General features: G+C 44.8%; 1 protein-coding gene across 1 annotated transcript in view; it reads left to right on the top strand.

The window, feature by feature from the left end:
* Window positions 1–27,876, top strand: part of VWCE (von Willebrand factor C and EGF domains) — a 45,207-nt gene extending 17,331 nt beyond the window's left edge. Inside the window, exons 5-20 of the mRNA XM_084859092.1 lie at window positions 993–1,109; window positions 1,261–1,377; window positions 3,370–3,498; window positions 4,805–5,271; window positions 5,369–5,462; window positions 7,701–7,783; window positions 9,417–9,504; window positions 13,285–13,370; window positions 14,169–14,286; window positions 14,898–14,983; window positions 15,936–16,032; window positions 16,602–16,684; window positions 21,575–21,665; window positions 22,308–22,390; window positions 23,300–23,405; window positions 24,084–27,876. Of these exons, the coding sequence (XP_084715218.1) occupies window positions 993–1,109; window positions 1,261–1,377; window positions 3,370–3,498; window positions 4,805–5,271; window positions 5,369–5,462; window positions 7,701–7,783; window positions 9,417–9,504; window positions 13,285–13,370; window positions 14,169–14,286; window positions 14,898–14,983; window positions 15,936–16,032; window positions 16,602–16,684; window positions 21,575–21,665; window positions 22,308–22,390; window positions 23,300–23,405; window positions 24,084–24,835 (2,597 nt within the window). The 3' untranslated portion in view covers window positions 24,836–27,876. The remainder of the gene's footprint in view (window positions 1–992; window positions 1,110–1,260; window positions 1,378–3,369; window positions 3,499–4,804; window positions 5,272–5,368; window positions 5,463–7,700; window positions 7,784–9,416; window positions 9,505–13,284; window positions 13,371–14,168; window positions 14,287–14,897; window positions 14,984–15,935; window positions 16,033–16,601; window positions 16,685–21,574; window positions 21,666–22,307; window positions 22,391–23,299; window positions 23,406–24,083) is intronic.
* The last annotated feature ends 57 nt before the right edge of the window (window positions 27,877–27,933 follow it).

Consider the following 27,933-nt stretch of genomic DNA (forward strand, 5'->3'; position numbering starts at 1 on the left):
ACACACACAAACACACACACATTTAATGTTGCCGAAATCATATGTTAGTGGAAATGTTAAAATCAGCTTAAAACAACAACACACTGCTAAAATGGAGCTGACCACAAAGATAATACTGACGGTGTGCGGATAGGGTTCAACTAAACAAAACAACACCGCACATGTCAGAACCATGCCTCTTAAACAAAATGGAAGAGTAGTGCTAGGGCAATTATGCTTGCAGAGACTGCAGTGCTGTGCTGTTGTTTTCAAAAAAAGGTCTTACTTTGTGAGCTCTCCTTCTCCCCCCACCAAATAAAAGAAGCATGGGGGAAACACAGGAAAAAGACTACGTGGTGATGACATTGTGTAGGTGCCCTTTAAAAAGGGAGTGAACCAGTGGCAATTCCAGAGTAAATATCTAGTGTTGAGGCACCCATAATCACAGGTAATGGTTCCTGTCTGTGTCCCCCCATTTTGAGGAACACAGTGACTTGTGTTTGAGTGACTTAAATCATAGGACCTTTCTCATTGCAGCTGAATATTGCACCTCTTCTGGGATTCTCTGCAGGAATTGCTTCTGAGACACTTAAGGACACACAATATGTCTGCCACACAGAGGCTACTGTAAATTGTTTCCAGCATTAGTTGTCAGCTTACGGCAAACCTTTCATGTCAATTGCCTTTTCATGCATAGTGGGTATCTTTCTCAGTGCTGCTACAGACCGACGGTGAGAAAGTGTGAAGAAAATTGCCTGATCCACATGGCAAGCCTTGGTATGAGATTGTAAAGTTGCTGGTTGAGTTACTGCCAGCAGTGTAAGCAGGAAGGGGTCAAAATATCTTGCAGATATTGCTGGCTGGGGTTTAATAGCCCCATCACCTCCTCCATCAACTATGGTCATTTAGCACCCATCTTTATGAAATTGTCCTCTTTTGTGTTACTGCTGTCCGGCCTTTGGTTGAGCCTGTCTCTTCCCACTTCGCTTTCATCAGTGACGTCTTTCCCCCAGACATTGATGAGTGCCTGAGTGACTCCTGTGAGGGGCTTTGCGTAAACACAGAAGGTGGCTTTGTGTGTGAATGTGGCCCAGGGATGCAACTCTCTGCTGACCGCCACAGCTGTCAAGGTGCGTCTGACTGGGACTGTAGGAGGAAAGTGGAGGGTGGAGATGGAGCTCAAAAAAAATATTAGGGAGGGTGGTGGAAGAAGCTTTAGTAGGGTTGTTTTTTTGTGGGACAAATGATATTAACAAATGCCGTCATCCGTTTTGTTCCCAGACACTGATGAGTGCCTAGCAACACCCTGTCAGCACCACTGCAAGAACAGTATAGGCAGCTATCGATGTTCCTGCTATCCTGGCTTCCACCTGCATGGCAATCGGCACTCTTGCGTAGGTAAGTGTCCCTTTTCTTATTGGGAAGCTAAGCAGAAATGGTTTCTCCCCTGTGTCAGAGGTACCAATCTAGCCTTGGTGTTATCCCACGAGAACCCACTTCCTCCTGCCTCCAGATTAAATGAAAACTAAAATGGATAGTTAAATAAAATCCATAGTAATCTGCCAGTCTCTGAGGCAGTGACTGCAATGGTTATCTGGAGAACAATTTGAAAATGAAACTGACATTATTCATTTCACTTCATTTCCAAAATGTTATCCAGACAGCTGATGCATTCAGTGCCTTGTGGGTTGGTAGGGAACAGGTAAACAACCTTCCTTAGGTCAGACCAAAGCTTCATAGCTTAAAGTGGGAACATAACCCAGAAGGAAGCAGGATTATTTGTCCATGGCAGGATGTTATGTGGTGGCAGCTATTTGCAGGGCCGGCCCACAACATTTTTCTGCCTGAGGCAAAAAGGACAAAATGGTAGCCTCTCGCATTACTTGTACAGAAGCTGGTAGTTTACTTTGACACTAGCAATGGGCCAGCATCTTCTATTGCAGATGGGAACAGCAGGCTAGCTTAAGGGGGGCACGGCAGACCATGTGGCACCCCCCCCATCCTCCAACATCTTGCTGCCACTCCTTATCTCCTAACATCTGCTGCCTGGGGCGGCTGCATCACTCTGCCTAATTGTAGGATCAGCCCTAGTTCTTTGGGCACTCCAGAGCTACAAATTTGATAGACGGGCTGACACTCTATTGTTTTATCTAACAGAATTCTTTTACCAACAACATGACAGATTTCTATTTGTATACTGCCCAATAACCAAAGCCCTCTGACCAGTTCACAAAAGAGAGCTAAAACCATAACATATAAAAACATAAAAATACCATAAAAGCCTTAAAAAAAAAACAGCTACAGAACAGAACCAAATGATATAGAGCTTTTCTACATGGCTATTAATCTCTGTATTGACTTTTGGTTTCATCAGAGAATTGAGATCCGAGCTCTATGCAAAGAGCTTTTCCTTTCTTGCTTTTCTGCTACATAACCTCTAGGTGGTGCTGTGCTATAGTGGAATAGTGCAAATACACAAGTAGTTCTTTTGCTTTCAGAAATAATACCCACTTTCCCCGACTAAAAGCACCCACTTAAAAAACAGAAGTTAAAGTGGAGGATCACAACGTTGTCTAAAGAACCTGTAAACAACCATAAGTAAGGAATCATGAGTGCACAATAAATGCCTTGTGTAGAAAAGCTCATCATAAAATGATTATATAGTATAATACAGATGTACGTAAGTTGTGATGTGAATGCAAAAGAACACAAAACCCTGAATTCAACAGAGACAGCTTTTCAGTTTTCACAGTGTAATGATGGAAAAGCTCCTTGGCTGAATTTCAGCTTGTCACAGAGCTGTTAAGAGCACAGGAACTCAACCAGAAAAAAGTGGTTTCTTACCATAACCGCCCCCCCCCCAACTTTGTGACATATAGTAGGCTCCATAATTACTGTGATTCTTGATCCAAGAGCATTGTTCTGTACACATTATGGAATGTCTTCTAGACTGGTGACTGCAGGTATGCTCATGAACAATGATTATGGAGAAGGAATATCTTGTGGTGAAAAACTCCTTTGGTTTTCAAGAAAAGAGCCATCACAGTCACATGTGTATGGTTGAGGCTGTGCTAGGTTGCAGCCTGGAGATGGCTGTCCACGGCCTCTGGTTAAGATCATCTATGCTGACATCTTGCTGCATAGATGTTCTCCAAAGTCCATTCTAACTCTACGATTCTATAACCAGTGAATGCGCATCACATAAAAGGGGTGTCAAGACTGCTCCAAGCCCAGTTTTGGTTGCTTGAAAAATGCACAGGAGGGCCCCTTGTTTTCCAACCCCCCTTTTCTGACCTTGTATGGCTAAGCAACAGGAATGCCTGTAGAGCCACAAGCTTGAGCCGACCCAGCTCTGATGTAAGTCTCTAGCACCCTGTGCTTCTGGTGCAGATGTGAATGAATGTCGCCGACCCAGTGAGAAGCGAACCTGCCAGCACTCCTGTCACAACACACTGGGAAGTTTTATGTGCAGCTGTCGCCCTGGCTACCGGCTCAGTGTGGACAGGGTGTCCTGTGAAGGTAAGAGCCGTTTCCCTTCGGAGGTACGTGTAGAGATTTCTAGCAGTATAGTAATTCAGTAGCGGTTGAAAGAAGGTCTGTGGACTATTGTGCAGATTCTCAGCCAGGTACAGAGTAGAACAGCTTCAGGCTTATGTATTTATTTAATGTGTATTCTGCCTTTCTGTCGAAAATTGGTGCTCAGGGAGCTGCAGAGCAATGGGGTAATCCAACTGGTCTTTCCCACTTTTTTTTAAAGTAATACATAAGTCCTCCTGCTTCTTGTGTGGGAGTGCTCAGCCTCTAAAGAGGTTTTAAACCAGGGTTGTGCAACTTGTGGCCCTCCAGATATTTTGGGCTACAATTCCCATGACCTTTGGCTATGCTGGCTAGAGCTGATGGAAGTTGTAGATCAAAACATCTGGAGGGCCACAAGTTGCCCACCCCTGTAAAACAATGAAAAAGGTTGCTGCTCCTGGCAACTTTTTAAAATTTCACTAAACTTGACAGGCATGAGCAGGAGTTGTCTCTCTTATCCTTATTAATGTCACAGGAACGATCCTGTAAGTAATCATGACACTTTGGACAGCCACATTCCGCACACCACTTGGTTGTTCTTGCGGTCAGGTGGAGGCCAAATTCCATGTTTCTAAAAGCAAATGATTGCCATTCGGCTGCTGGGAAAATACAACACACTGCACCAGAAGCGCTACATAGAAGAAAGACATCTGGATCCCTTGCGTCAACTGAGTAACAACTGTGCATTTGTTGTGGTATAAAATGATTGTCTGGAAAGACCCCAAAACTAGGAGGGATATGCATTCAGCTGTTAGGAAATGCTTGGGAAAATGTGTGAGGAGGTGAGTGAGGTGACTGGGGCACAAGTCGACATTCAAAGATTAGGATGTGAGGGAGGTCGTGTTCCTGCAGGAATGGAAGGCTTGGTCGAGGATCCAGCTGAGGGGGAGGTCAGTGTAAGAACTACTGTGGACAGTGGCTCTTTTCCGAGTTGTAGGAATCCTTCACAACACTGGCTATAAAGGTGCAGTGCAGCCAAAGCAGCCTTCCCCAACCTGGTGCTCTGCAGGTGTGTTCAGCTACAACTCCCATAATCCCAAGTCAGCACACTCAGTGGCCCTACTGGCTGGTGATGTCGGGAGTTGTATTTCCACACATCCAGAGGGTGTGAGTTTGGGGAAGGGTTAGCTAAGGGGGATCCTGAGTGTTCTGGAATGCACTGTATTTGGGGCATGCATCTTCCGGGGACTTCTGAACTCACTTGGCCTTTTCCTTCTCCTTCCTCCTCCTCCTCCTCCTCCTCCCACAGGTTTTTCAAAGACCAGCCTGGCCCCGTCTCCCATCTTGCAGTCTCTCCAACACCCACCAACTTTGCTGCGCCTCTCTCCAGAATCTGTGGCCCCTGCCTTGCCCCCCAGGAGCTCTCCCCCTTCCCGAGCTCCTGCTCCCCACAGTGTGCTCAGAACTCCCTCTCCTTTGCCACTCCTTTCCGCTCTCTCTGTCCTTCCACAGGCGGCCTCTCCCACCCCTTCATTCCCTCCCCCCAGATCCTCCCTTGGCACTCCCTTCTCGCTAAGAACCGCCAGGCCTTCAGTGCCGGTGAGCCCACTGCTGCCATCGTTGCTGCGAGAGGAAATGACAACGCCCCCTCCCACAAGTCCCTCAGCTCCCTCCGCTTCACCTGCAGCCCTGCCTTCCACCTGCTGGCAGGGAGGGGTTCTTCACGAAAATGGCAGCCACTGGATAGAGCCAGGGTGTCTGCACTGCGCCTGTGAGGTATGGGGTATGTCTTGGGTTCCTAGCTTTCTCTCCAACCCTGAAGTACTGTGTCTGGGCTGCCCCCTCCATAGTTGCCTGTCTTTTCCTGTTGCAGGGTGGGCATGTCCTGTGTCGAGCAGTGATGTGCGAGGTGGCTTGCTCCCACCCAGTTCCTCCAACAGAGGGGGAGTGTTGTCCCAGCTGCACAGGTAAGAGATGCACCCTCAGGATCAAGACTGTGTCATCATATCTGGCAGTGACACATAGGCCTTCCCCAGTCCCAGCTTTGTCACCATACACTTCACCATACATCCCAACTTGCCTGTTTATCAAGGGCAGTCCCTGTTTTTTAGAACATGTCGTTGGTACGTTGCTGTCCCTATTTTGTCCCAGGTTTTGTCTTATTAAAACTGTGTTAGTCAGAGCTCCTGGAATTGTCATTCTGCAGGGTACAACTCATTCCCTATGGCCTCTTGAAGTTAGATCTCTGGCTGGATCCTGCATGTGCATGTACTTGCACATGCAGGGATATGAAGGTGCCATGTTGCATGCAGCCTGTCATTTCACATACCAGGGAGGCTGATTTTGAGCTGTTGCTAATAGATTTGTTCCATCTGGCCTGTAAGAACAAATGTTGTCTTGGCATTTAAAATTCTGCAGGAAAATCCTATCATAGACTCCATTAATAAGCAGATGGAGTAGAGCTTTTGGCATTGTATCATGGGGGTGGGGGCCTTGGACAGTAAGCCTTGGTGTGAGAATAGGGATATTATGACAAGCATATCCAGATTCTCATCTGTGAAATAGTGAGGGGATGTGTCATTTGGTGAGAACCTTTTAAAATGACCGCATATAGACTAAGGGTGCAGAACCTGGGGGCCAAACTTGGCCCTCCAAGGATCCCCAGGTGGCCCCTTCACTTGACCCCTTTCCCTGACCACGCTCTTTTCTCCAACCACAGATTGTTTGATGGTTTTCCAACTTTTGTGAAGTTTTTCCCCTTTCTAAAAGGTTGAAATGCCTCTCCTGAGGCTGTTATTGGCAGTAAGAACTTTATTTCAGCCCCACCCCTTTTGCCTTTGACCATGCCCACCACTAGAATGCAACCCCAAGAGCGTCTCTGAAATAGAATTCTGTCCTCAGGCTGTGTGAAGAGCCTGGGTCTTGAGGTGGGGGCCTGTACACTAGGGCAAACCCACCCCTATCCCCAAATGTGGAGGATCACCCCTCACCACTGGGTAATCCCTCTTCCCTTCCACTGCCACCATTAAACTACACCCCTTTTATGTAGCATATGCCTTTTCCCTTAAAGTAACTGGCCATTAGATGTGAGACAAAACAGAACAGAGGTGACAGAACAGTAAACAAAGATATATAGTAGTTTATTAAAAAGAAAACAAGAAAGCTTATTATTTTAAGGATGTTGTTACTACTTTTAAAACAGGGTTTCTACAGTTACTCTTAACACCACTTCTTCAGGTGCTAGAAGCCCCAATTCCTATCCCTAACCAACCTTAAGCCAATTACTCTATCAAGCTCCACCCCAGTTAACTCAAAGACCTAACATTAGGGTTTGAATGGCAGTCTTTTTTCCGGTCAGGTTTAACTTCCACCTGGAACTTCAGATGCTGTTCTCCAGGTTTCTCCTGAAGTCTTCAGTCTGGTCCAGCAGCTGCTCAATCTCCAGACCACCACCACTAGCTGTCACTTAGGCTTCAGCTCCTTCCTCCAAAGGCCGCTCCAGGAGTTCTCCTTTCCCCACTTGCAGACCTTCTTTAGCTTTTGCCTCCTGTGTGCTCAGCTCGGCTTCCTGGTCTTGTAGCTGCTGCTCCTCTTGGCTGATGTCTTCTTCAAGCTCCCCAGCCTCTCACCAAGACACCTCCTCAGGCAACTCTCCCAGCAGACTTTGACTCACTCTGTCAGACTCTCCACAGCTCCTTATATTTGTTCCAGGCAGAACCCACCAGCCAATCAGCTTTGGGGTATCCAACTTTCCATCACCCCATCTCTGTGTAAACTTCTGACCAATGGGCATCTTTAGAATGGTCAGTTACTCCCCCAATCAGATGGCACCAATTTCAATCCTGTTTTTCCATATAAATAGAGAGAACCTGACTTCATTTTCACCTCCTAGTGGTAAAAGTAACAGCGAATTTGCCAGTACACCATATGTACAATGTAACTCCTCTCAGGCACAAGCCCTGAGTAAAAAACATACATTGTTCTTTTACTGTTAATCCATTTAGACCCTAAGTGGTTGAAACAAAACACAACACCTAAACTTTTACCTCAGTTTTAGCTTCTTCACAGGCTGAAATAGGTTCAACACTCCTGATATAGGCCATTGAGTTTTTCCTGATACAAGAGTGGAAAGATGAGATGGCACCTGTTCCCCCATAAGCTTCTGTCCCCTCTGAGGAGAATGTTCACATTCCTGTTTCCTGCAGGCTGTTTCTATTATGGGATTTCCAGAGCAGAGGGGGAAGTTTTCTCTCTCTCTGAGGAGAACTGCACAGTCTGTGTCTGCCTGGTGAGTCTCATGGAGTCCGCAGGGAGAGGGGCTCAGGGGGGCTTGTCTTCTCGCTTTGAGAAAGAGCATAGAAATCCATTTGCTACCATTGGTATCCTGCACTGGAGACCGAGGTTCATATTATGGCCCTTGCCCCTTGTTGTGAGCAAACCAGCAGCACCATGTAGGAATCTGCTGCAGAGGGTGTCTCAGTCAAGTGAACAACTTTTTGTTGACGGTCGAGGAAGCTGGGTAGGAATAGTGGAGGAAATTTGAGGTATTTACTCCAGGGCAGAAGTGGTAACTCTGGTTCCTGTGTGGCGGTATCTGGCCCACAGCTGGTTTTATCTGGTCTCTGTGACCATATTTGAGGCCAGTGGTTCCCAAGTATCTACACAAGACGCCACACTCAGAAAAGAGGGGGAAGGACAACGCAATTGTTGAAGAGAAAATGCTTGCAACTTCTGTCAGCCTGAGAAACAGAGGAAGCTGACTTATGCAGAGTCAGACCATTGGTGCATCTAGCCCAGTATTGTTGGCACTGACTGGTAGTGGTTCTCCAGGGTTTTCCTGCCCTGCCTGGAGATACCAGGGATCAAACCTGGGACCTTCTGCATGCCAAGCGTGTGCTCTGCCACTGGCTTTTCCCTTCTGCCTCCATGCCATCTGTTTCCTACTCTGAGTCTGGTAGCTCATATGCACACTCAGGAAACACTCCCTATGACTTCGAGCCTGGTAATGATGACACAGCGGGGGAAGGGGGCATCAAGCCCCTGGAGCTCTTTGGCAGGGAGATTGTGTGTGATTCCCTCCCCGTTGCTCTTGGAAACAACCAGGGGAGCCCCTTACACAGTAAACCACACTCCATTCCTTGTCAGTCTTCATTGCTGGCACTCCCACCCCCATGACCACAGGAATGCCTTTCTGCAGTGGTCAGCAGTCAGCCTTTCTCCAGTGGTTCATCTCAACCATTCAGGGGGAGTTCACATATCTGCTGGAATGAAGGCAGCCTTTGCAAGGTGTGATTTTGTAGAGGAGATACACTTAGGCTCATCACCAGTCAGAGCAGAAAAAAGGCCGACCTTACTGTTAGGCAGCTGGTTTGGGTGTTGTGAAAGGGCAGAACTTGTTAGTTATTTAATTTATTATTGTTGTATTTTTATTGCCAGAGAATGGCCCTTGTGGGATTTTTCTGCCTCTAGTACCAGAATAACTTGGCTGGCCTTTGGTACCATCCGGGTTGACTTGGACAGAGTGGTATTTGCTGTTCTACCTCAGGCAGCAAAATGTCTTGGGATGGCTGTGGATGTGTGTGGGGGGGGGGCATTTGGAGTTCAGTGGAAATGGTGGGGTTGGGGGAAGGCCCATGATAACCGGAGTAACCTTTATGACAGCCTTCCTCAACCTGGTGCCCTCCAGATGTTTTGGGCTTCAACTCCTGTCAGCCCCAGCCAACATAGCCAATGGTTAAGAATGCTGGGAGTTGTAGTCCAAAGGATCTTGGGTGTGCCAGGTTGGGGAAGACTGCTCCATAATTTGTTTAAGGTAATGCTCATGATGATTTGGTCATCTGTGGTAAAGACAGAAAAGCTAGGAAAGATGGGGAAAAACCTTGGCAAATCTGCACCGTAATCTTTGTTGGTTTTTATTTCAGGCAGGCAACGTATCCTGTATCTCTCCAGAATGTACGCCTAGTCCATGTTCCAGCTCTGCTCAGACTGACTGTTGTCCCTGCCAGCCAGGTAGATCTTTCACAGTCTCTCACAAAACAGGCTTTTTAAAAAAATCTATTTTTATTTTATTTTTATAAATGAAATAAACACTACCAACAACATAATCAGAATCTTCAGTTTCCAACATTACAGTATTCTAAGAAAAAGAAAAAAGGGAGGATAGCAAAAGAAGGAAGAGAAAAGGAAAAAAAAAAGAATTATATTAAACTTCAATAAGAACAAACCAAATATCCAAACAGTCTTATAGCAAAGGAATAGGAGCAAACAATCCATTTCCATTAGCCATATGTTACCGTTCAGTTAATGCGTATTAATAAACATTAAAAGTTTAGCCAACAAGAAATAGTAATAATAATAATAATCCCATAATGATATTAATAATAATACTAATGAGAAGAGGAAAAAACAATTTTAAGAGAAAGATAAAAAAAAGCAAATCATTTGTATATTTTAAGTAATATACATAATTACTTAAATTATAATTATATTATAATATAATTATATTGTAATATAATTATATTACATAGTTAATAATTACATGATATTTTAAGTAATATCATATCTAAAAATATATTTATATGTGTACACACACATACACACACAAATAGGCATTCTATTACAATATGACACAAAAAAGGGAGAAAGAAAAGAAAAATATGCAAATAGTTATTCTGGCATACTGCCTGGACATCTTATCAGCTATAGTCCAAACAACACTTCAAAAGAACAGTAAAGATGGTTAAGTTCCACAAAACAGGCTTTGAGGAACAACTAGGCACTCTCCACAAAGAGGCACTGTCTTCTAGATATATCATACAGAACATGGGTAGTCATTGGTGGTCATAGAGTATGAAGTCAACTATCTGAAATGCCTGGTCTAGACAAACCAGTCCTCCTCCTACAACTAGTTTACACCCATAAAGCACTTGGAATTCCTGAAAGTGCTACACAAATGTTAAGTAAGTATTATTATGCTGGGGTAAAGCTGGAATGTACCACTTCATGCTTCAGGTAGGGGTGGGGATGTTGTATTTTTGAATGCTTCCCCATGGAGAAAAATTCTTACACTTGAAAACTACCATATCTATGATAGGACACGGTTAGAGCCTTTCTCCCTTACTAGTTTTCTTTGTGCAAGGAATTTTTGATATGGGAGAATATTCAGTCATGAGGTCCTCCACATTTAGTTTGAAGTGGTGCAGTCCAGGAATAGTTTACCACATGATCTGAGAAAGGAAGAATGGTAGTCCACAAGAACCCTGTCCAGGGGTGATTCTGACCAGATGGAGGGCTCCTAGCACTATCACTTAGAAGGCATTGTGCCGCTATTTAATTAGAAGGCCCTGTACAGTTTATTCCTTAACAGATTTTCTGCAGTAAGAAAAAAAGATGGAAGAAACAGCAGGAAAATACAGGAGGGTTATGAGTGGAAGACGATGATGTCTAGAGGCCCCATAAAATTCTGTGAATGAGGCAGGGCAATGGCACGAGAAAAGCCTTGTCTGGAAGTACTCCAGGGGACAATAATAGACTATTACTTGGCCTGAATCTACATGGCAACAGTTTTTGAGGCGATTTCGTTTAAATCTGGATTTTCATGAAATCAGGTTAGCTCACCTTGGGGCAAATGGTAGCCAGTAAAGGAATTTATACATTAAAACAATGCTTACATGGGGCAAACAGCACCTGAAACTGCATTAGTTTGGGGTTGGGTGGGTGGAGTCCTGTGAGTAGAAATGAACATCATCAACTGCAAAGGTGTGGGGCAGTGAATGGGCAGAGGCTTGCTCCCTGCACCTCCCCCTTATGCTCAGTGAGTTGCAGTAGAGAGCGCCAGGAGCCCCACTGGCAGGGAGGTGACGGGGAGGGCAGGCAGCAGAATGGCAGCTCCTTACAGCGCCCCTTCACCGCCCTCTTTGCTCGCTTTCTCACCTCTGCTCCTTAAATCTGAGTATGTTTTTGTTGTTGTTCAGTCGTTCAGTCGTGTCCGACTCTTCGTGACCCCATGGACCATAGTATGCCAGGCCTTCCTGTCCTGCGCTCTCTCCCGGAGCGTGCTCAAGTCCATATTCATTGCATCAGTGATGCTATCTAGCCATCTCATCCTCTGCCATCCCCTTCTCCTTTTGCCTTCAGTCTTCCCCAGCATCAGGGTCTTTTCCAGAGAGTTTTCTCTTTGCATTAGGTGGCCAAAATATTTGAACTTCAGCTTCAGTATCTGTCCTTCCAATGAGCAGTCAGGGCTGATTTCCTTTAGGATGGACTGATTTGACCTCCTTGCAGTCCAGGGGACTCGTAAGAGTCTTCTCCAGCACCACAGTTCGAAAGCATCAATTCTTTGGCGCTCAGCCTTCCTTATAGTCCAGCTCTCACAGCCATACATTACTACTGGGAAAACCATAGCTTTGATTAGACGGACCTTTGTCGGCAAGGTGATGTCTCTGCTTCTTACTATGCTGTCTAGGTTTGCCATAGCTTTCCTCCCAAGGAGCAAGCGTCTTTTAATTTCATGGCTACAGTCACCGTCTGCGGTGATCTTGGAGCCCAAGAAAATAAAATCTGTCACAGCTTCCATTTCTTCCCCTTCTATATGCCAGGAAGTGATAGGGCCAGATGCCATGATCTTCGTTTTTTTAATGTTGAGTTTCAAACCAGCTTTTGCACTCTCCTCTTTCACCCTCAACAAGAGGCTCTTTAGATCCTCTTCGCTTTCTGCCATTAACTTTCTCTTCCTCCTAACAGGGCTCTTCCACCCCTTCTGTCTGCTCGTTGCTATTATTGAAAAGGGTACCCACCCCTTGTCTCTGCTCCACTCTGCTCCTTGCATCTGAGAAGACATGTTTACAAAGCCCCATTCACTCCTGTGCATGTCTGGAAAAGCGCTTATGAGTCCAACTTTCCTTCCTCCCCTCTAATGTTTTTAGCTGTAAGCCTGGGAGAATGGCTTCCCATCCCTTCTCTCTGCTTCTTACATCTGAGTAGACATGTTTAGCCAACACCTCTCTCTTAGCAATTTGCCAATTACGGCTTGCTCCCTGCCCCAATCTTCCTTGCCACAAATGGATGTGGCAGGAAAATAAACAAAAGGGGGAGCTCACCTACGGTGATGCAACATCAACACACACCCCCGCCACATAGTAAACCGCATTTAATTTGGGGATATGGGCCACACTCCGCTGGAACCATGCAGAAGCCAGGATAAAGGAAAAATGCAGCACAAAACGCCTTTGCAAAAAACACCCGTTTTTGGCTAGAAAGGGTGGGTTTGCTGTGGAGTGGTAATGACATCACACGTCATGGTTGACTGTGAGCCTCAGTAGCATCGGGGTAAACCTCTCATATAGATGGCCCTTGCATTTCTTTAAAATACTTTTATACTGCCTTTCAGTTTTAAAAAAATTCAGGACAGCTTATAAAATGTAGCATATAAATAATGATTAGTGCAATAAAATATGTAAACAATACTAAAACAACAGTAAAGTGAAACAGCAGATTAAAAATAAAATTCAGCAGACAGCTTCATAAAAATTTGGCATTTAAAGAAGACCCTGGATACATATAGAAAAGACCTTTGCCTCACACCTAAAAGCCATTTGATTTTGCACCAGGCAGGCCTCCCTGGGGAAAGCATTCCATAAATGTGGTGTCACAGCTGAAGATGATCCTTACCCCAGTCACCACTAACACTCTTTCCCAGTGAGAGAGTCTCTACACCACGCTGGATGGATGTTCCACAACAACCATGGATGTTCCACAACAACACCAACCTATTCTTCTCTTCCTCTGTAGCAGAGTGCCATTTCCGTGGCCAGACATATGCAGAGGGGACCGAGTTCAGCCTGGATGGTGATGAATGCACCACCTGTGTGTGCAGGGTATGTATCAACCTAGCCCCCACCCTCCCCGTCCCTGCTCCTGATCTCAGAGGATTAGCTGCCCCCCCAATCTCGTGCGTGCGCACACACACACACACACACACACACACACACACACACATCTTTCAAAGGATGCCATGTCTCCCAGTGAGAGGTGGCTGGTGGAAAGGAGAGAAAAAGGATGTGTGTGTCTGTGTTTGTGTGAGAACCCACAGTGACATATGCACTGTATGCATACAGACACACACACACGTGTGTGCGTGTGTGTGCGTGTGTGTGTGTATTTCCAGAGTACATCCTTTGTTTTTCAAGGAAACTATATATCTTGATTTTAGAAGGAGTGCATTTGTTATTTTCAGGCTTTACTGCTGATTTTCAGGCAAGCAGTCTCTCCTGGCTCCTTGTAAAATCTCCTTATCTGTTAGAAGAGAGACATAACGTTTTTCTTTCTGCTTCTCTGTGGAAACTGTAAAAGTTAATTCAGTTAGATTATATCTATGCATATGTTAAGTTGTCTATAGCTTAGTATTGTCAGGGCATAACATGGGGCAGCTGCAGAATTGGTCTGAGTAACACCAGGCAGGGATACCCTTGTTGGTGCCCCAAGAGTCCTCTTTAGTGAATGACAGAAGGGGCAAGGTTGAAGATGATGGTGAACCCGGGAAACTTTGTACAGCCCTGGAGTTGCAGGACCTAACTCCTGTATTTTACAAAATGTAGCGAGGAAGAGTTTGTGAAGAGCTGTTGTGACCCTGTGTTGTTATTATATGTAACGTGTGCCAACACATCCTTCCTCAGCAAGGTGAAGTGGAGTGCTCCTTCACTCCCTGTCCCACTCTGGAGTGTCCCCAAGACGACTGGCTGTTGGCCCCAGGGCAGTGTTGCTTCACCTGCCGGAAGGCTGCACCCACGACTGGTAAGATCTTAATGACTGACATAGATGTGCACATAGATTTCACTGTGGTGTGAGGATACATGTAAACTATGGGTTATCTCAGCGGTGGGCAGACTTCAGGCTTGTCAGATCTACTTTGTTTTTTGTACTAGAACCCCAAGATCCATCAACCAAAGCTTGATGTAAAAGACACACACTTAGAATTAAAGAACAGGGAACCTCTGAGCATATTCTGAGTTGAGGAATTTGTTTTTCAGAACCAGAACTGAACTGAGTTCATTGTCCTTTCACACAAAAGTTCACTCCTGGTTACCCAACACATTCTTCATTTCAGCAGCTAATTTGAGTGGGGGAGTCATTTTGTTGTTACTATTTTTAAACAACTGGGAGTCAGAAATACTTGGTAATCTACTGCGAATCATCCAGAGATCTACCAGTAGATCCCAGTCTACCTTCTTCCCACCCACCTATCTGATAGGTTTAAGAGGACTGATGTCCAATAGTGGGCTAAATCAAGGAGGATGCATGTGTGATGCACTGTGGACCGCCCCTTCTGTCCCCCATCCTCAAATCGTTTTGTTTTACTCTCATTCACACATGCTTCATTTCATTGTCCCTCTTTTCATGGCCAGGTTGCTTTGTGGATGACAATGGAGTTGAATTTCCAATTGGACAGATCTGGTCACCGGGTGATCCCTGTGAGTTATGCATCTGCCAGGTGAATGATAACCTGCTCTACTTCACTCAGTTTTAACCTTCCAATCTCCTGTCACACAAACTGTTATAGTCCTTTGCCCCCACCCCACTTTCCCCCAGCCAGGACTGAGATAATCCAAAAGATTAACTCCAGTCTGTTTGCCTATGTATACTGATATACTTTGTGGGGATCCTGAGTGGTATAGTTGCATTATTGTTGTAAGTGATGACCTTATGAAATGTAGGACATGGATCCTACCTGACCATTTAGGGAGCCTAAAATACATGGATTTTATTCATCAAATAGCAAGTTCATAGCCCACGGGCAGTGGTTGTCACTGAAACCCATGAAAGCTGCCCTCTGGACCTTCTTAGAAGGAAAGGTGACATGGAAATATTTGAAAGAACGAAACCTCCCCCCCGCCCCCTGCCCTGGTCTCACACTTCCCTTGTTGTCCTTTAGCTTCTTTACCTCTTCCTGCAATCTGCTCCTCAATCTGTGACTTCTCCGCCTGCCCTAGCTCTCTTGATGCTACTTGCTAATCTATTCTGTTGCCAAATGGGCCTAAGCAGGCAGAAGTGATGTCGTGGCTTCTGTGGTTGTCATTGGGTTAGCTACAGTGATGTTAAAGTGGGTAGGCAGCTTTAGGCTAGGTCTGGCTGCTGAGAGCTAAGGGGGCTTCAGGGACTTCAGAAATTTGAATTATACGGTTTTGATCAATTTTTGTAAGCTGAAACTGTATTGCTATCGCCTACATACCATGGTCTTTGAAATTATACCCTATGGGTGTAAAACAATTGAATAGGTCTGGAATCTTTTAATGAAAACTGACAAGAGAGGCAGATATCTGCTGCTTAGAAGACACATACCCATAGGGCAAATGGAGGCCTCTTCTGAGGTGAAGAGTCTTGTCTGCCCACAACAGTCCAGCTGTTTGTGCTGTGGGTTTCTGTGAAGTTCTTTTCTATTGCAGGCAGATGGCTCAGTGAGCTGTAAGAGGACAGATTGTTTGGAGACATGTCCTCACCCCATCCGGATCCCTGGACAGTGCTGTCCAGATTGCTCAGCAGGTAAATCTGTCTTCTCAGAAAGCTGTTTCATTCTTTGGGAAACCAAATATCTTCCTGTCCATAAAAACAGACCCTTTAGCCACAGAACTTTTGCTATTGATGTTTACTTGCCTTCTTGGCTTTGTGTAGCGATCTCTGTTGTCTACTACATTCATCTGTGTGTAGCACATGTGTATTTGCCTGTGTGTGTATGTATTTCAGCTTTCCCTAACCGGGAGCTCTCCAGATACTTTGGACTTCAACTCTTATCATCCCCAGCCAGTATGGTTAACGGTCAGGAATTCTGGGAGTTGTAGTTCAAAATGTCTGGAGGGCACCAGGTTGGGTATGGTTTGTGTGTGTGTAAGTGTATAATTCTGTGAATGAGGCAGGGTGACTGCAGCTGCCTTGTCTAGAAGTACCCATTGTACCTGTTAAGGCTGTGAGGAACTGAAGATCATGACTTTGTCATGCTTTATTATACTTTATACTGTGCTCATTTTGGAGGCTCTTGGGTATGTTGCATAGAGAGGCCATTAATGTTACCCAAGTTGGCAAAGTCAATATAATTTTGTCTTTCCTAACTTAAGGCTGCACCTATGCTGGAAGGATTTTTTACAACAATGAGACATTCCCCTCTGTCTTGGACCCTTGCCTAAGTTGCATTTGTTTGGTAAGTGCTCTGCTTCACCACTCCCAGCCTGTGGGAGGTGTTCCGTCCTAGTAACAGAGGGCTTCTCCACATGGAGCTTTTATCCTGTGATTGAGATTGGTTAGTCACAGAAGTTTGCTGGTCCTTTACATGACATTGTCAGCCTCCAGGGCCTCTCCCGTGTTTTCTCACCTTTATCACTTTTTTTTAAAGAGCGGAGATAATGAGCCATTAAAATACGACATGTTGAATTTCTCCATGAAAAGAGGAAGTGGCACAATAATAGGAGCTATACCATAGCACCATCTAGTGGCTGCATAATGAAACATATAGAAATGGCAGATAAAGAGCGGGGAGGGAAGTGCATGTAAAGGGCCAATCTTAATCCCACAAAGAATCCAGAAGCAGAAGCCCTGGGAAAACTGCAAGATAAAAAGCCTCTGTGTGGAGAAACCCAGATACTATAGAGCGGGGTGGGGAACGTCTTTCAGCCTGATGGCCAAATTCAATTTCAGAGAAGGTCTCGGGGGCTGTATTCCAGTCATGGGTAGGGCTGAAGGAAAAGTGGTGGGGCCAAAAATACAAAAAGAAATTTAAAATGCCAGCATATTTTAGCTTAAAGCTCTTACTGCCAATAATGAAGCCTTAGGAGAAGCATTTCAACCTTTTAGAATGGGGAAGTGCGCAAAAACCAGGAAACCATCAAATGATTGGTGGTTGGGGAAAGGGGATGTGGACATCTGGGGAACCCTGGAAGGCTGGATTGGGACCCCAGGAGGGGTGGATTTGGCCCCTAGGTCTGAGGTCCCCCAGAGCAAGAATACACAGCATCTTGCCTGGGACTGTATAGTCAGCTTCTCAAGAAGGCAAAGGCAAGTTCCTCAATAATAGGTGTACAGAGTTATATGCTTTTTGTCTTACTATACAGAAATGTTTAATGAACATTTAATAACAAAAGAGAGAGGTGATAAGTGTTTGCTATCTGAAGGCTGAGAATGTGTCTGGAGTTTGGACAAAAGTGTTAGTGGGAATGACTGGTCAATGGTCCGTAATGATCAAAGAGATGTCCCTTTAATGAGAGCCAATGTTTGGAATACACAGATCTATTTGGAATGTGAAAGCCATCAGGTTTGGGAAGGTGACGCCTCTCTCCACCCCACAGCTAAGGTCGCTGTGTAAAAGTAACAACAGTTTCATTGGGGAAAGGCAGAGAAGTGGGGAAAGGGAGCTGTGAGGTCTGGAAGCATCAAGTATTTTAAAAAAAACAGTGACCTGTCCTACAAAAGGGATCCATACCCTGGGAAGCGCTGCCCCTGAAACTTTTCACCACTTGGGAAAGTGGAGAATGTGTAACAATATTGTAAAGAACTTTGAACATGAAAAGAACTATGTTGTTGTTCAGTTGTTAAGTCATGTCCGATTCTTTGTGACCCCATGGACCATAGCATGCCAGGCCTTCCTGTCCTCCGCTCTCTCCCGGAGTGTGCTCAAGTTCATATTCATTGCATCGGTGATGCTATCTAGCCATCTCATCCTCTGCCGCCCCCTTCTCCTTTTGCCTTCAGTCTTTCCCAGCATCAGGTTCCAGTGACTTTTCTCTTCACATTAGGTGGCCAAAATATTTGAGCTTCAGCATCTGTCCTTCCAATGAGCACTCAGGGTTGATTTCCTTTAGGATTGACTGATTTGACCTCCTTGCAGTCCAGGGGACTCGTAAGAGTCTTCTCCAGCACCAGAGTTCGAAAGCATCAATTCTTCAGTACTCAGCCTTCCTTATAGTCCAGCTCTCACAGCCATATATTACTACTGGGATAACCATAGCTTTGATTATACGAACCTTTGTCGGCAAGGTGATGTCTCTGCTTCTTACTATGCTGTCTAGGTGTGCCATAGCTTTCCTCCCAAGGAGCAAGCGTCTTTTAATTTCATGGCTACAGTCACTGTCTGCAGTGATCTTGGAGCCCAAGAAAGTAAAATCTGTCACTGCTTCCATTTCTTCCCCTTCTATATGCCAGAAAGTGATGGGGCCAGATGCCATGATCTTAGTTTTTTTAATGTTGAGTTTCAAACCAGCTTTTGCACTCTCCACTTTCATCCTCAACAAGAGGCCCTTTAGATCCTCTTCGCTTTCTGCCATTAGGGTGGTATCGTCTGCGTATCTGAGGTTGTTGATAATTCTCCCGGCAATCTTAATTCCAACCTCTGATTCATCCAACCCGGCGTTTCTCATGATGTACTCTGCATATAAATTAAATAAGCAGGGTGACAATATACAGCCTTGTCGTACTCCTTTCCCAATTTTGAACCAATCGGTTGTTCCATGTCCGGTTCTTACTGTTGCTTCTTGGCCCTCGTACAGGTTTCTCAGGAGACAGGTAAGGTGGTCTGGTACTCCCATCTCTTTAAGAATTTGCCACAGTTTGCTGTGATCCACACAGTCAAAGGCTTTAGCGTAGTCAATGAAGCAGAAATAGACCTTTTTCTGGTATTCTCTTGCTTTCTCCATGATCCAGCGAATGTTGGCGATTTGATCTCTAGTTCCTCTGCCTCTTCGAAACCCCGCTTGTACTTCCAGTACTTCTCGGTTCACATGCTGCTGAAGCCTAGCTTGTAGGATTTTGAGCATAACTTTGCTGGCATGTGAAATGAACGCAATTGTGCGATAGTTTGAACATTCTTTGGTGTTGCCCTTCTTTGGAATTGGAATGTAAACTGACCTTTTCCAGTCTTGTGGCCACTGCTGAGTGTTCCAGATTCGTTGGCATATTGAATGCAGCACTTCAACAACATCATCTTCTAGGATTTTAAATAGCTCAGCTGAAATACTGTCATCTCTGCTAGCTTTGATGTTAGTAATGCTTCCTAAGGCCCACTTGACTTCACTCTCTAGGATGTCCGGCTCAAGTTCAGTGACCACACTACCATGGCAATCAGGGACATTACCATCGTTCCTGTATAGTTCTTCTGTGTATTCTTTCCACCTCTTCTTAATCTCATCTGCTTCTGTTAGGTCCCTGCCTTCTTTGTGCTTTATCATGCCCGTCTCTGCACAAAACGTTCCCTTGATATCTCCGATTTTCTTGAAAAGATCTCTAATCTTTCCCATTCTTTTTTTTTCTTTGATTTCTTTGCATTGTTCATTTAAGAAGGCCTTCTTGTCTCTCCTTGCTATTCTCTGGAACTCTGCATTTAGTTGGATATATCTTCCCCTTTCTCCCTTGCTTTTCGCTTCCCTTCTTTCCTCAGGTACTTGTAAAGTCTCATCAGACAGCCACTTTGCTTTCTTGCATTTCTTTTTCTTTGGGATGGATTGAGTTGCTGCCTCCTGAACAATGTTACGGACCTCCGTCCATAGTTCCTCAGGTACTCTGTCTATCAGGTCTAATCCCTTAAATCTATTTGTCACCTCCACTGTATATTCATAAGGAATATCATAGAATAGTAGGGTTGGAAGGGGCCTACAAGGCCATCGAGTCCAAACCTCAATATGATTTAGGTCATACCTGAATGGTTTAGTGGTTTTCCCTACGTTCTTCAATTTAAGCCGAAATTTTGCAATAAGAAGCTCATGATCTGAGCCACAGTCAGCTCCAGGTCTTGTTTTTACTGACTGTGTAGAGCTTCTCCATCTTTGCTTGCAAAGGACATAATCAATCTGATTTCGATATTGACTATCTGGTGATGTCCATGTGTAGAGTCGCCTCTTGTCCTGTTGGAAAAGAGTGTTTGCTATGATCAGCGTGTTCTCTTGGCAAAACTCTATTAGCCTTTGTCCTGCTTCATTTTGTACACCAAGGCCATGCTTGCCTGTTATCCTGGTGATTTCTTGACTTCCTGCTTTAGCATTCCAATCCCCTATGATGAAGAGGACATCTTTTTTTGGTGTTAGTTCTAGAAGGTGTTGTAGGTCTTCATAGCACCGATCAACCTCAGCTTCTTCGGCCTCAGTGGGTGGGGCATAGACTTGAATTACTGTGATGTTGAATGGTTTGCCTTGGATTCGTCCTGAGATCATTGTATCGTTTTTGAGATTGTACCCCAGTACTGTTTTTCCCACCTTTTTGTTGACTATGAGTGCTACTCCATTTCTTCTAAGGCATTCTTGCCCACAGTAGTAGATATAATGGTCACCTGAATTAAATTCGCCCATGCTTGTCCATTTTAGTTCACTGATTCCCAAGATGTCGATGTTCAATCTTGCCATCTCATATTTGACCATCTCCAGCTTACCTTGATTCACTGATCTTACATTCCAGGTTCCTAAACAATATTGTTCTTTACAGCATCGGACTTTCTTTTAACCACCAGACACATCCACAGTTGAGTGTCCTTTCAGCTTTGGCCCAGCCGCTTCACTCTTTCTGGCGCTACTTGGAAATTCCCTCTGCTCTTCCCCAGGAGTATATTGGGCAGCTTCCGACCTGAGGAAGGTCATATCTTTTAGCCTTGTGATATGTTCCATGGGGTTTTCTTGGCAAGAATACTGGAGTGGGTTGCCATTTCCTTCTCCAGTGGACTACATTTTGTCAGAACTCTCCACCATGACCTGTCCGTCTTAGGTGGCCCTGCATGGCATAGCTTATGGCTTCACTGAGTTACGCAAGCCCCTTTGCCACAACAAGGCAATGTATGTATTTTCCCCCAATAGACACATTTTTATGTGTACTTTTCCTTAACATGCCGTTTTGGTGTGCTTTTTTTGAGTTGTGAACTATACTACAAAATTCTGAAAAGTCTGGATTTTAGTGTGCAAGTGCATTCTGGTTTGTAGATAGATGTGGGAGGTCTGAATTGTGTACGTTTCTGTAGAAATTTGGTCCAAATGGATTTCTCCTCCATCACTAGGCTGTCTACATTGCTCTGCCATTAATGCAGGTTCTCTGTTCCTGCATGTGTGTTTGTATCTTACAGCTCGGCTCTGTGGCCTGTTCTCCTGCGGACTGTATTGTTTTTTGTACATACCCTTTCCATCCAGAAGGAGAATGCTGCCCTGTTTGCCATGGTAAGTATCACAGTCTTAAAGCTTTTCCAGATGATATTTCAAAATGGATTTTTGAAGGTGAGGGCTAATTGTGCTACATAATATCTCCACACAATGGAGGGGAGTGGATGGTGTTGCTACAGGTAATCTAGTTTGTGCTACAGGGGAATCATCTGTTTGCAAGAGCATAGATGCTTTCAGACAGAGGACTCTTAGCACTGCCAATTAGAAAGTATTGTCAGGGGATCCTCTGGAGCAGATTTGGGGGGGGGGGGCTGCAGAGTGGGGAGGAGAGCAAGGGAAAGTCCCGTTGCATGAGCAGACTGCTTTCTTTTAGATAAGACTAAATATGTAAATGTTGTTTTGAATCAATCCTTGGTATGAATCTTTAGTATTCAGATTGGTAGCTGATGGTTTGCTGTCGTATTGCCATCTAAACTGCCTGGGAAAGCATTTATATCTGGCTGAAGCTAACCTGTACAGCTGTGCAGCATTCAGCAACTGGGATGTTCCAGTATCTGGAGTTTTGTTGTATTAGCTAGCGGATGTAACTTCTGTATTTCTCTGTATGACACTCTCATTCTAAGCTGTCTGGTCATCTTAAATGGGACTGAGTGTAGAGACTCTGTTCTTAAAATTGTATCTCTTGTGCTTCTTCTGCAGACTGCAATTACAAAGGGAGGAAAGTGGTGAATGGACACAACTTTGTACCAGAAGGTGAACCCTGCATTCATTGCACCTGCCAGGTGAGCTGTGAGGCTCTTGGGCGGGGATAATCTTGGATGATCGGCTTGCTGCAGTTCAAAAGGGCAACCTTTCCACACCTACATTGAGTTCCCCTGCCTTTCCCATTGCTCTCTTTTAAGGCTATTAACAGGCCTGAGATGAGGTTTGGGGATGCTGGTCTGTTGGACTCCATTAAGGAGATCAGGTGGCCCACAACATACCAGCAATGAAGAAAACAATGAATGGAATTATTTTAACTAGAGCTCCAAGCTCCAAAGTATTATTTCACCTCCTTGGGTAAAGGGGTGTTGTAACCTAGACTATGCAGGTGGCAACGGAAATTTCCATTCATGGCTTCCTGCTACATGAGCAAGCTTCAGCAAGCCTTGGGCTTATGCACTCCCCCCTCTCCTCTCCCCCTTCTTCCCATACCAGAGGAAGAGATCAGAAGCGTCCACTTCCAGTTTTAAACTAACCACAGTTTCCCGTTACATCCAAGCTTCGAACTGTGGTTTATTTCAAAGAACAGTTTTATCCTGGCTCATTCTCACTAAAATAATTTAAACCAGGGGTAGCAAGCTGGTGCCCTCCAGACATTTTGGACTATAACTCCCATGATCCCTGACCACTGGCCAGGGTGGCTGGGGCTGATGGGAGTTGTAGTCCAAAACATCTGGAAAGTGTGAGGTTGTCTACTTCCAATTTAAAGAAATCACAGTTCCCCAGGCTCAACTATCACAGGGAACTGTGGTTAGTTTAAAATGAGAAGCTTTCAGTTTCCTCCCCTGGTGCATGACAGAGGAGGATAGTGGAGGGGAGCATGTAAGCCAGAGGTCCTCTGTGGTTCATTCACATAATGGGAAACAGTGTTTTCTCGTTACAGCTGAACTGGACCAACATCTCTCCTCCTTTGCTTTATGTCCCCTCAGCTTGGAGAGGTGAGCTGTGAGAAGAGGCCCTGTCCAAGCATCTGTGCAGAGCCCTTTGCCCCCCCTATACATTGCTGCCCTGAGTGCCAGGGTAATGAAGTTACAGGTAAGCATGCTCGTCGCATCTGTCTTGGGGCTTTTACTAATTCAGCACCTTCAGATCTTACAGCAAAGAAACACACATTTGGGAGCAGAAATCTGTATGGTCAGATTTTATTGCACACTTTAAGGAAACTGTAAACTGCATTTAATTGTCATGGAATCTGGAACTGTCAGGACTGGGATGGTGGCAGAGAGCAGATTTGGGGTGGTGGTGAAGATATAAGTGTAAATGCCCCATGGGGAAAACTGAAGAACTGATTCCCAAAATGAGCCTGCTCTTAGCTGTCTCTGTTACTGATACAGCCTATGGCCAGGTATTTCTTCACATGTAAATTGGCCCAAAGCTGCAGATATTGTTATCACCTACTTCCCAAGGTGGCAGGGTATGCTGCTGTACCCAGGCTTTCCCAGAGGCAGAAAAGCTCAGACATTTTTTTTCAGTGTGTGTGTGTGTGTGTGTGTGTGTGTGTGTGTCTTTCCATCTCACTGTGTGATATACTGGAAAGGGTTACTAGAAAGGGTCAAGGTGTATGTGTGCATTTGTGTGTTTACGTGCACCTGTGGTGGTCACTGCAAGTTGGGATTTGTACAGTCTGTAATATAGGCTGTAAGAAGAGCTTTTACTGGAATAATCCTTCAGAATAACCAGTGCTCAATCTATGCTGCCGTTGTTTCACACCAGATGACCTGGCCTCACTGGAAAATAATCTAGCCGTCTCTCACTTGGAAGATGGAGAATCCGAGACAGACTTGCAAGCCTTACAAAGACGTTCCATGGCCCTGATGTCTGACAGGAACTGCAGCCACTGCACTCCCATCCCCACACCTGCCTCATTCAGTCCAGAGGTTCCTCTTGCAGCAAGTGATCCAAGTGCTTGGGAGACTCCACCTATGAGCCCAACTGCACCAGGGGATGTTGGCTTCCATCAAACCAGACCAGGAGATCCCATCAGCCTGCTTTTCAATAGGCCACCAAGGGTCAAACCCCCTTCTTCTTGGCTAGGCCATTCGGCGAATCCTCAGAGAAGACCAGGGTTCACCATGCCACTTCTAAACAGGCCAGAAAGCATCAGGCCTCCTCCCACCAGGCCAAGTGGCTTCCCTTCTGCTCATCAAAGCTTCCCTTCTCTCATGGCAAGGACAACTGGAGCCTCTGGGCCCTCCACTGCTGTTCATCCTTCCACTCCTCTCACTATCGCTAACCTCAGAAATTCCATAACTGCCCTCTTTCAGCCTTCAGATACCCACAGCCTGCCCTTGTTACCTCCAGCTAAAACACTTTCGCCTTCAGCCAGCCCCAATCTGGACTCTCCTCAAGAACTTTCTGGGAGCTCATCCCACATAACAGGTTCACCCATGAGACAGCAAACCACCGGGGGCAACCCTTCATTGCCCCCTGGTCGTGGGAATAACCTCAATGGCACTGCTCCATAGGTTATGGGGAAATGCCAGGCCTACTTTGAACAGGAGGAATATAACCACTTTAACCTCATAGGTGGAGAGCATCTACAAATATGGTTGCCACTAGTGGTATGAGCTGGCCTTACCACAACTTTATCCCTGGCAGTACCCACTCTTAGTGTTCTTATTAGTGGGGGCATTACTTCAGCCCTAGTGTTGAGGATATGAGGCCTAGTGTGCTTTTCTAACCAATATCTCCTTAGCCTTCGAATACAATGGGGCAATGTCTCCTCTTTGGAATTTCAGTATAAAGATTCCAGCAGAGCCTCCTGCCTCTTCAGAACGGAGGTGTAGGAGGATATATGTAATAGGACCAAGGACCACTTCTAATCACACCTCTTCTGCTACATGTTGTGGTACTGGCCTGCTGCCAGCAAGGGAAATAACTTCTTTTCCCCAAAGTTGCATAGTGAATCTCTTCATATCAGGTCTGGCACAGAAATCCTGTTGCTCCTTGCAGACTTATATGGACATTTCAGGGTTGACCATGTCACAGAAAAATTGTCCAGTTTCCCTGGAAGTCAAGCATACTCTTCAGCTAAATCTTATTTAACAGAACCACACTCTGTACATTCACTGTTGTGTACGAAATCGACTCTAATACTGGAGCATGTCCACTAAGTCCTTTCTTGCTTTGGTACCAGATCTATTCATATGGAGTTCTGAAATTCAGATTATATAGTATGCTGGAGTTAATGAACCCTAAAAATGTACACTTTGTGGTATTTAAGGGTAAACATGTTTTTTTCTAGGTTGTAGGTAAATTTGCATTTTCATGTTAAGATTTCTACATGACTTTTACTTATGATTTCTTTGGTGAGGCGTGCTAGCCACCAGATTCCTTGGAATGGAGCTTGGTCTTTTAAAGTCCTTGGACTTGTTTTAGGCTTGGACGGTGTTTGCAGCCCACTCCTTAATCTGGTGTCAGGACACATTTTTCTCAACTACCTCAGAGAGGTGTCTAATAATGGTACATCAACATTAGACATTTGGACCCAGACTAATGGTCATGCCTGTCCACACCCACCCACCCTGAACCTCCAGAACCCTGGGAACTGCAGTTTTGTGAGCATGCTGAGAATTCTTTGTTGGGCATTTCTGGTCCTTTTATGACATGACACTTCCTAAAATTCCTTGGATAGAAATCATAGTAGTCATTAGGTTTGGGTCCAATATAAATATAAAGTGTACACATGCCCCTTGGGCACACCCACATGGCAGCTTGGAAAGTAGTTTGAAGTTTATCTAGTGTATATCTGGCCTCCACAGTCCAGGCTCATGAAGGCTTCATCCTGTGCCGGTTCTCCCACTTCCCAAAAGGCATCTGGAGGCCAAGGTATTTCCAGCAGGGGCTGTGTGTTCCATACTGCTAACTTCTGAGAATTAGTATAGCGAGTATCTGCAGAAGGGGCCTTTCTTTCTCTTGGATATTTCCTCCTCCTCCAGTTTGGAGCTCAGAGAGTGCAGGTAGCTACTATGTGGACAGGCTCTATTTTATTACTATTATTTTTATTATTGAATATCCGATATCTCAGTCATGATACGTCTCCTGCAGCCTGTTCATTTGGCTACCAATGGCAGTTTTTCATAATCCTTTTGCCCTTTAGTGATGCTACTTGGTTTTGGTCTGGACTCAAAATGTGCTCATAGTGAGGTAGCCAATAGAGCAAACTTCATGAGAACAAGCCACGACTTTTCCAAGTGAATGAAATCCTTCCTAGAGCAATGGCATGCAAAAATTATAGTGTGTACTCATTTATTTGGACCTCACTCTTCCTTCAAAATGCTCAGAGAAGCTTACATTAAGTTCTCCAGGCAGTTTCCCATCCAGGCACTGTTCAAGGCAAGGCCCACCGCCTTTCAGCAACAGAACTGCATCCTGTGACAAATCACAAGCAGGTTTTGAGCCTGAATTAAAAACAAGCAGACTGCAAGCAGGATTGCCTTGAGCACAAAAGCCTGTACTTATCCAATAGATGAATCTCTCTGTGCTGGCAGGAGAGTCCACATGTTAAGAACCTGGTTTGGGTCCTTGAGATAGTTACATGCTCTATCACAGACCTCCTGAGTGACCCTGGGTAAGGTTATCAAACTGTTTCAGTTCCTGATGTGTAAAATGGGTAACACAACCACCCTACCTCATAAGGCATATTTACACTACAAACCTTTAATGATTTTATACTTTATAAACCATGACTTCGCAGGTATTTTCTGGAACGGTAGTTTGATGAGGGTGCAAAGAATTATCTGTTAGAGATCCCTACTCCCCTTCACAGAACTACATTTTGCAGGGATCCCAGAGGAAGAGGGAATGACAAGCTACTGTAACTCTGCAGTGTAGATATGCTCATAGTGCAGGCTGCCTTGAAGTATCTGGTACCAAAATAGCAATGTACTGTCTTTTTTGTGCTCCCAGATTTCTTGAATCCCTAGTCACAGCCTTCCCAATGTCCCCAAAATTAGGATAGAATCACACTGACATCACTTGGTGACACTTAGCTGACTGTGTGAACTGCCTGCATGGAAAATTACTGTGTTTTGAGGTGATGTGTGTACATATGATATGAAGACTCTTTCTGTGATGGTTGATTTGTGATGGCTTTTTCATGCACGCATTTGTTCGCTTCAGTCAGCAATTGAACATGTATGTGTGAATTTACCCTTAGTTGGGCCATGGTATATTGCAAGGTGTCAAAATGCACTCCCATATTGGCTGTGTGGGGGGTTTTTTTTTACATTTTGATGTAAAACTTTGACACTGCGATGCAATGAATGTTTCTATTTGACAAAAAAAGAAGAGTGTTGTTTTTAAAAACCAAAGCTTATGACAAATAAATTTAACCTGAATTTCCTCAAAACTGCTGTTTTTAGAACTGAAAAACTCAAACGTTTGAAGCGAAGAATTCTAAATGAATAATTTCTGCAAGGGATAATATCCTGTGCAAGTTGACACAAATATCTGTGTCTATGGGAATTCCAAACAGAAGTTTATGTTTTGATATAGCGTATCTCATTCTTTAGAAGATATTTTGTTTGTGCAGTAGAATAAAAAAGGCATTCAGTGGAACAAA

Source organism: Heloderma suspectum, chromosome 1 (assembly GCF_057233095.1).
Source record: "Heloderma suspectum isolate Gila_16-S chromosome 1, 16-S_ref, whole genome shotgun sequence".
NCBI classification, from domain to species: domain Eukaryota; kingdom Metazoa; phylum Chordata; class Lepidosauria; order Squamata; family Helodermatidae; genus Heloderma; species Heloderma suspectum.